The following is an 8,702-nucleotide window of genomic DNA, read 5'->3' as shown; positions in this document are numbered from 1 at the left end:
CCACCGTGTGGACAGACTGCTGGACTTGATGGACCTTGGTCTGATCCAGCATGGCCTTTCTTATGACAGCGAAATGGGGACCAACTAGGGTTAAGAACATAAGAAAGACCCTGCTGGATCAGACCAAGGCCCATCAAGTCCAGCAGTCTGTTCACACAGTGGCCAACCAGATGCCTCTAGGAAGCCCACAAACAAGATGAGTGCAGCAGCACCATCCTGCCTGTGTTCCACCGCACCCAAAATAATAGGCATGCTCCTCTGATACTAGAGAGAATAGGTATGCAGCATGACTAGTATCCATTCTAACTAACAGCCATGAATACCCCTCTCCTCCATGAATATGTCCACTCCCCTCTTAAAGCCCTCCAAGCTGGCAGCCATCAGCACATCCTGGGGCAGGGAGTTCCACAATTTAACTATGCGTTGTGTGAAAAAATACTTCCTTTTATCTATTTTGAATCTCTCACCCTCCAGCTTTAGCAGATGACCCCGTGTTCTAGTATTATGGGAGAGGGAGAAAAACTTCTCCCTGTCCACTGACTCCAAACCAGGCATAATTTTATAGACCTCTATTATGTCTCCCCTCAGCCGCCTTCTTTCCAAGCTAAACAGCCCTAAGCGTCTTAACCGCTCCCCATAGGACAGTTGCTCTAGTCCCCTAATCATTTTGGTTGCTCTTTTCTGCACCTTCTCAAGCTCTGTAATATCCTTTTTTAGGTGTGGTGACCAGAACTGCGCACAGTTTTCCAAGCTGCCAGGTCCCCTACGGCCACTAGTGGGGGATGGGGGAATAGGGTTGCCAGATCCAGGTTGGGAAAGTCCTGGTGATTTGGGGATGGATCTTGGGGGGGGTGGGGGGCAGGGACCTCAGTGGGGTACGATGCCACAGAGGCCACCCTCCAAAGCATCCCATTTTCTCCGGGCAAGCTGATCTCTGCAGTCAGGATAAGAGCTGTAATTCCGGGGGGGGGGGGAAGAAGTCCCACCTGGAGGCTGTACCTTCCCCTTCCACCCCCTCCCCACCCCACCCCCATTCGACCAACATACATACCGGGTGGGGGGGGATGGAGATGGCGCAGGAATGCAACCGTCGCTCCGCGCGCTTCGACACACACGCGGCAAAGCGAGTATCCAATCAGGAAGCTCCCTGCCTCTTCTCGCACCTCCCCCCCTCTCTCTCCACCCCCTTTTGGCGCCTGCGCACTTGGAAAAAAAGAGGGCCGCTGAAGAGAGTGGAGGAAAAAAGGGCAAATTCCGAGGGACGCGCCTGCGCAGTGAAGGGAGGCAGCTCCCCACGAGGGGGCTATTTAAAGGCAGCGGCGAAGCGAGTATCCAATCAGGACGCTCTCTGCCTTTTCCCCTCCCACCTTTCCCCGCCCTCTTTCTGCGGCTGCGCTCTTGGAAGGAAAGAAAAGTGCCAGAGAGAGGGGGGGGAAAGGGCAGTTTCGAGGGACGCGCCTGCGCAGTGGAGGGAGACAGCTCCCCACGAGGGGGCTATTTAAAGGCAGCGGCGAAGCGAGTATCCAATCAGGACGCTCTCTGCCTTCCCCCCTCCCACCTTTCTGCGGCTGCGCTCTTGGAAGGAAAAAAAAAAGGGCAGCCAGGGAGAGGAGGGGGAAAGGGCAGTTTCGAGGGACGCGCCTGCGCAGTGGAGGGAGGCGGCTCCCCGCCCTCCCCGCGAGGGCCATTTAAAGGCAGCGTCCGGGGCCCGCCCGCTCCTGTCTTGGTGCCATTGGCCCGCGCGGGCACCGGCCTTTCCTTCCCGGCAGCGCCGCCGGCTTCTTGTCCTCCCTCACCCCGCCCTGCCGCGCCGACGCCCTTCGGCCACCGTCCGTCCCTCCCTCCCTCTCGCGCGCCGCCGGAGCTGCTTCTCCCCTGTGCCGTTGCGGCTGAGGTAACCGCGGCCGCCATGTACCGTTGCGTGGGGGAGCTTCTCGGGCCCGCCCGCGCCGCCGCCGCCGCCGGCTCCTGCCCGTCCCTGTCCGGCGCGGAGCCCTGCGCGGCCGCCCTGCTGGCGGGGGGCGGCGGCGGGAGGAGGCCCTGCGGCCCCCGGCGCCGCTACAGCCAGGCCGTGGGCCGGGCGGAGGGCGACGACGACCCCAACTTCTTCAAGATGGTGGAGGGCTTCTTCGACCGGGGCGCCGGCATCGTGGAGGACCAGCTGGTGGAGGGTCTGCGCACGCGCGAGAGCGCCGAGGAGAAGCGGCACCGCGTCCGCGGCATCCTGCGCATCATCAAGCCCTGCAACCACGTGCTCAGCATCTCCTTCCCCATCAAGCGCGACAACGGCGAGTGGGAGGTGGTCGACGGCTACCGGGCGCAGCACAGCCAGCACCGCACCCCCTGCAAGGGAGGTGAGCCGCCCCGCCCGCCCGCAGGCCCGGTGGGGGGGCGGTGGGGGGGGTCTTCCCCCTCCCCTAGGGCTGCCAGCCTCCAGGGGGTGGAAAACAAATCAGACACCTCTATACATTTATCATAAGATGAGAAATTCAGTATAGGAATAGCTGTAGGGGGTGGCAGGAGATCGCCTGCTGTTACAGCTGATCTCCAGCCCGTAGAGATCGGTTCCCCTGGAGAAAATGGCCGCGTGGGCCTTTGGACTCTATGGCATTGAAGCCCCACCCCTCCCCAAACCCCGCCCTCCACGGGCTCCTCCCCCAAAACCTCCCGCCGGTTGCGAAGAGGGGCCTGGCAACCTACCTCCACTGCATCCCTTCGCCGAGAGACGGGCTTCGGCACCTGCCTGGTTAAAACAGCAGCGCAACAAAACTGAGCCGCCCCCCCCCCCCAACTATATTGCTCCCCCTGACCTGGTTAATCTCAGATCTCATCAGCTAAGCAGGGTTGGATCTGGTTAGTCCTTGGATGGGAGACCTCCAGGGAAGTCCAGGGTCGCCATGCAGAGGCAGGCAATGGCAAAACCACCTCTTGTTCCCTTCTTGGTGCTGCTCCCCTTTGCCTAAAGGCAGGCTTGGCACCTGCCCTGTCAAACAGTAGTGCTGAAAAACTGAGCCCCCGCCCCAATATATTCCTTCCGTGAGCTGGGTGGTCCCACATCACATCAGCTAATCAGGGCCAAACCTGGTTAGTCCTTGGATGGGAGACCACCAAGGGAGTCCAGGGTCGCTATGCAGAGGCAGGCAGTGGCAAAACCACCTTCTGTTCCCTTCTTGGCGCCTCTTCCCTTTGCCTAAAGGCAGACTTGGCACCTGCCCTGTCAAACAGCACTGCAGAAAAACAGCCCCTCCCCAACCCCAATATGTTGCTCCCCTGAGCTGGGTGGTCCCACATCGCATTGTCTAAGCAGGGTTGGCCCTGGTTAGTCCTTGGCTTGGAGACCTTCAAGGAATACCTGTGTTGGCATGCAGAGGCAGGCAATGGCAAAACCACCTCTTGTTCCCTTCTTGGTGCTTCTCCCCTTTGCCTAAAGGCAGACTTGGCACCTGCCCTGTCAAACAGTAGTGCTGAAAAACTGAGCCCCCGCCCCAATATATTCCTTCCGTGAGCTGCGTGGTCCCACATCGCATCAGCTAATCAGGGCCAGACCTGGTTAGTCCTTGGATGGGAGACCACCAAGGGAGTCCAGGGTCGCTATGCAGAGGCAGGCAGTGGCAAAACCACCTTCTGTTCCCTTCTTGGTGCTGCTCCCCTTTGCCTAAAGGCAGACTTGGCACCTGCCCTGTCAAACAGCAGTGCAGAAAAACAGCCCTCCCCAACCCCAATATGTTGCTCCCCTGAGCTGGGTGGTCCCGCATCGCATTGTCTAAGCAGGGTTGGCCCTGGTTAGTCCTTGGCTTGGAGACCTTCAAGGAATACCTGTGTTGGCATGCAGAGGCAGGCAATGGCAAACCATCTCCGTTTGTCTGACCTGGATGGCTGTGTGGTGGATGACTCAGCTGTGTATGAGCTGGCACTGCTGGGAGCGTAATAAAGGAGATGGTATGAAGTTATGGTAGCGCATGTTGTGTTTATTCACTCTGTTGTGTTTGTAGCTTCACAATAGCCAGGTGAGGTCGTTTAGGCTGGGGGCTGGCCCAAGATTACTTGGTGAATTCCATGTTTCCTTGGACCAGTACTTTATCCACCATACCATAATGGCTCCAGCATGAAGTAAAAAGTTCTGTCATGTGTTTGATCTGTAGAGATCACATGCAAATCATTCCTTCATACAGCGTTCATTGAACAGTGGAAGTTGTAAACCAGTCTGACAAGAGTTTTGGGGGAAATTTCACATTGCTGAGTTTTTTATGCTGTTAAAGGCATAAGCTGCCAGCCAGCAAAAAAAATCCTGGTAGCTCTGTTTGCAAGTGATACTTGCATACTACTCTACACAAAAATCATGTCCATACAGAGTTTCAAACTTGAGCAGTGACTTATGCTAGGCATGGTCCCATGTCTTAGAGGTACTGTGTGAGGTCGATGCATCACCTTCTTTTTTCTGTTCTACTGCCATATTCTCACACATTAGAGTGGAATATAGTTTCTCCACCACACATTTATTTCATTTTTCTGCATATTTTACAGTGAGCCAATCTGTTACTTTTTGACTCATTACACACAATGAATGTGTACAAACAATTCCAGCGCTGTGTAGTTAATGTATGTTGACTTTTTTCAGTTAAGTATGCGTAGCTGGATTTGGTGAGTGCTCACAGGTTGCTATTAAATGCATACTGAAAAGTTTTCTGAAAGTGGGTTGGAGCAATATGGTAAGCTGTTCTAAATGAATGGCACAGCATTCACAAGACCTGCATACTGAGGTATGCTAAAGTTGACTAGCATTGGCGTCATGTGTAAAAACAACTGTGTGGATCGGCCAAAGTGGCTGCATTTACTTGAGCAATGTTCAGTAGTATTAAGTATAGAGGGAGTATGTGAAATTGTTATTGAACATGGCTGGATGACCAGATGTGCTTCTTCCTTACAATCAGAAGCAGCATTTCTTGCCTTTGGGGTAAAAAAACGTAGCTTGTTCCATTACCTTTCAGGGATTCAGCATTAGGTGGTTCCGTGCTCTGCATCTCATGTCAAGGCACACAAAACAGGCAGAAGAGCAGCGCTTTGTAAGTCAGTTAGTGCCTTGCCTCTGTTTGTATCTTAACTCAAAAGTAAAATCTACCTGTTCAGTGGACTAATTCCCAAGAAAGCATGCATAGAATTGCAACCCAGTAGTCCTGAACATGAAAACTATACTGCAGTGTTCCCCAGCATGGTGCCTGTGAGTGTCAGTGTCCAGCAAGTGCTTTTAGAAAGTGGGAGGGACTAGTTGGCTCAGTGGCAGAGCATCTGCTTGGCATGCAGAAGGTTCCTGGTTCAATCCCCGGCATCTCCAATTAAAGGGACTAGGCAAGTAGGTGATGAGAAAGACCTCTGCCTGAGACCCTGGAGAGCCGCTGCCGCTGTGAGTAGAAAATACTGACTTTGATGGACCGAGGGTCTTATATAGTATAAGGCAGCTTCATGTGTTCAGGTGGGGTGTTTTTGCTCAGCAGGGCTTCTGATTGGCTCTGTAGATTAAAAGACATTCTATTAAACAGAGCTGCCTGAAATGTCAAATTTTTACTGTTAGGATTACATATAACCTCCCTCCCTGACATTTTGTGGTTTTCTTGCGGCAGCCATCTTGTGATTGGCTCCACCTCCTGTGACAGCCATTTTGTGATTGTGCCCACAGTCCTGTGTCAGAATTGCAAAGGTGCCCGCAGGGTCAAAGAGGTTGGGGACCCCTGCCATATACCGCATTTCCAGACAGTTTCCTCTAAAGGGATTTGGATTTGTGAGAGTTCACCCAAAGCTTGTGCCGGTAGGGTTATATCTCCCTTCATGCACCCTCTCTGGGTACTTTAAGAAGGGGAAAGGTGCAAAGGAACAGAAATGTACAGTAACTGTGTGACTCGTATCTTGCAGTTGGCAGTCCAAGCTTGCTTAGGGGCAAACCCTACAAAAGCAGTAGGAAATTTTAAAACGTCCCTTCCAAGATTTTGCTTGTTTCCTTTACTGCTGCAGAAATTGTTGGTCTCCGCAGTCGTACAATGCAGACAGTTCTCATCCTCCTCTGAATAAAAGTAGAGTTCCCACCTTTCTCTTATTCCATCTGCACATTTTCTGCAACAGTTGTAAAATATTCAGCTGCAGCCCACGCTGATTTAGTTTCCTGTTTTAGTTGTGCTGCAGCAAAAAGTCTTTTTTGGAGTTTGGAAGAGCGTGACGTGGCACACAAACTGTTTCAAAACTTTTGCAGTTGCTGAAGTCAGTTACTTGTTAAGTTCCTGTTCTTTTAAGCTACTTCCCCCCGCCCCCAATCTTTACCTCCAAATGCTGAATCAGTTTCTGATATAAGCAGGACATCCACTTGGTATCCCAAGGTTATACAGTAAAGTTAGGAATGCAAAATGGTGTGAAATGTTTTGTTTTTCCTGATAGTGGCATTGACCAAAAGAAACCCGATTGTTCAGTGAAACCAGTATGTTGAAGTGAAATACTGGTGTTTGTATGTTAGCAAAACCACCTTTGACAAGGCTTTTAATAAAAATCAGTTGACATGTTTGTCTGAAGGGTGATGTCTAAAAGCAGAGCTCCTTTGGAATGGGGACTGACTTTTTTGGAGTGATCAAACTTTATGGGGAAGCTAAACTTCCCAGGGGTGTGACGTCAGCATGCTGCCGCTCTCTCCTTGCAGTTAGTACTGTTTAAATTGAACCGTTTCTGTGTCTTGCTGCCGGGTCTCTCCCTGACACAGCGGTTTTGCAGCATTAGAACACTGATAAAAAGCTATTGTATCACATCTCTTGAATTACCAGTACAGCACTTTGCCTTATTGTCAGTTGGCTGAAGTAGCCCTTATTGCCAGCCTAGCAGCTGAGGATCTAACTTTGCCCTCCTGAGCAGAGTTACAGCCTTCTAAGGCTGAGGTTATTGGACTTAGAAGGTTGTAACTTCACTTAGGATGTCACTGTAAAATCACTTTAAGTGGTCTTGTATAAAAAGAGAAGTGGTCTTGAGTTGAACTTGGGTTCTGGCGGCTTAATAAGCGTTCCCCAAAATGGCACCAGAACCTCCCCATCCCCACATCTGTCACTGTTTTCTTTTTGATTAGCCCAGGGGTCAGCAAACTCATTAGTCAAAAGAGCCAAATATCAACAGTACAACAATTGAGATTTCTTTTGAGAGCCAAATTTCTTAAACTATATAGGTAGGTACACTGTTTATTAACTTAATAAACTTTAATTAAAGTTTTGAGTCTTAATTAAACTATAGGTACACTGAATAAAACTTGATATCATACTTAATAGTGATCTTATTTATTGATAAAAATTAAATTGTAAGTCCCTGCTATTTCCCCCTCCCCGTCTGGAGTCCTCGTCTGGAAGCCTGGTCTACCGCCATAAAAGCCTATTGGTAGACCTGGCCTCCGGCTGAGTCCCATTGGGAGGCCAGGTCTACCCATTGGCTTTCTTGGCAGTAGACCTGGCCTCTGAAGGGGGACTTTTTCCCCTCCTCGGAGTCCAGGTCTACCCCCAAGAAAGCCAATGGGTAGACATGGCCTCCCAATGGGGCTCAGCCGGAGGCCAGGTCTATCAAAGGAAGCCCGCCCCGCCCAACAGCTGATAGGCTGGGGGGGGGCAGGAACTGCCGAGCCGCCCGCCCAGCAATCGCGCGGCTAGAGGGGAGGGGAGGCTTTAGCCTCCCAACCATTGAGAGCAAGGGAAAGGGGGACCTGGCCATTCTCCATGGCGGGGGGGGAGAGCCAGTGCGCCCACTCGCCTGCTCTCTGTCTCTCTCTCAGGCGCGCCGGCTCCACAGCCTGGCTGCCGGCGCGAGCAGGCGCGAGAGCAGGGGCTCCGAACCAAGTTCGGAGAGCCGCACTCAACGAGCCAACGAGCTGCATTCGGCTCTGGAGCCGCAGTTTGCAGACCCCTGGATTAGCCCATTCCTAAGTATTTTGTTTCCTGCCTCAGAGTTGTCAGAGCATTTTTTATTGAAGTACATGCCAGCCACAGTTCTCTACTCCCATTTATCAAAAGAAACTCAGGGTGGTATAGGTATAGCTTGCATTTATTTTTAGAATAGAGAGAACGAGTTGCTCAAGTTTATCTAGGGAGCATCATAGCCAGTGCTTTCTGTGTTTTTTGTTTCTTAAAAAGCACCAGTACTCATAAAGAATTACACTGATTTCCACTAATTCCTCCCTCCCTCTGCAGATTCCCACTAGGGTGTTCCCGAGGGTCTACTCTCTCATACTCTGGCTGAGTAGGGTGGGCCAGTGCACAGGGATCAGGTCTTGGGGGATAGAAAGATGCCAGTACTAATCACCTGCCTATCTCTTCAGTGCTGTGTTGCTTCTTAACTCTGTAGATAAGTGAGTGACAGCTTTAAGTGCACCAGAGTAGCACTGCCTTGAACTTTGGACCTTCGATGCACAGACCACAAAAGTCAGGTACTGCCCGCTGATTCTTTGAAAAGTAGAGGCATCTCCCTGTTCTGTGATCACCCTAAGGGAGAAATTACTTGCATCCCTGAGCTGACTTCTTGGCATTATAGATTAAGGCTGGGATCCAGAGAGGTATTTTAGGCACATATCCACTGTGAACATAAGAAAAGCCATGTTGGATCAGACCAAGGCCCATCAGGTCCAGCAGTCTGTTCACATAGTGACCAACCAGGTGCCTCTAGGAAGCCCACAAACCAGACAGCTGCAGCAG

The 8,702-nt window shown here is 51.7% G+C and overlaps 1 protein-coding gene across 1 annotated transcript in view; it reads left to right on the top strand.

The window, feature by feature from the left end:
* The first annotated feature begins 1,909 nt into the window (after positions 1-1,909).
* Positions 1,910-8,702, top strand: part of GLUD1 (glutamate dehydrogenase 1) — a 42,656-nt gene continuing 35,863 nt past the window's right edge. The window contains exon 1 of the mRNA XM_056849925.1: positions 1,910-2,354. Coding sequence (XP_056705903.1) covers positions 1,910-2,354 — 445 coding nt within the window. The remainder of the gene's footprint in view (positions 2,355-8,702) is intronic.

This window comes from Euleptes europaea, chromosome 5 (assembly GCF_029931775.1).
Source record: "Euleptes europaea isolate rEulEur1 chromosome 5, rEulEur1.hap1, whole genome shotgun sequence".
Classification (NCBI taxonomy): Eukaryota; Metazoa; Chordata; class Lepidosauria; order Squamata; family Sphaerodactylidae; genus Euleptes; species Euleptes europaea.
This window is presented reverse-complemented; position numbering and strand designations above follow the sequence as displayed.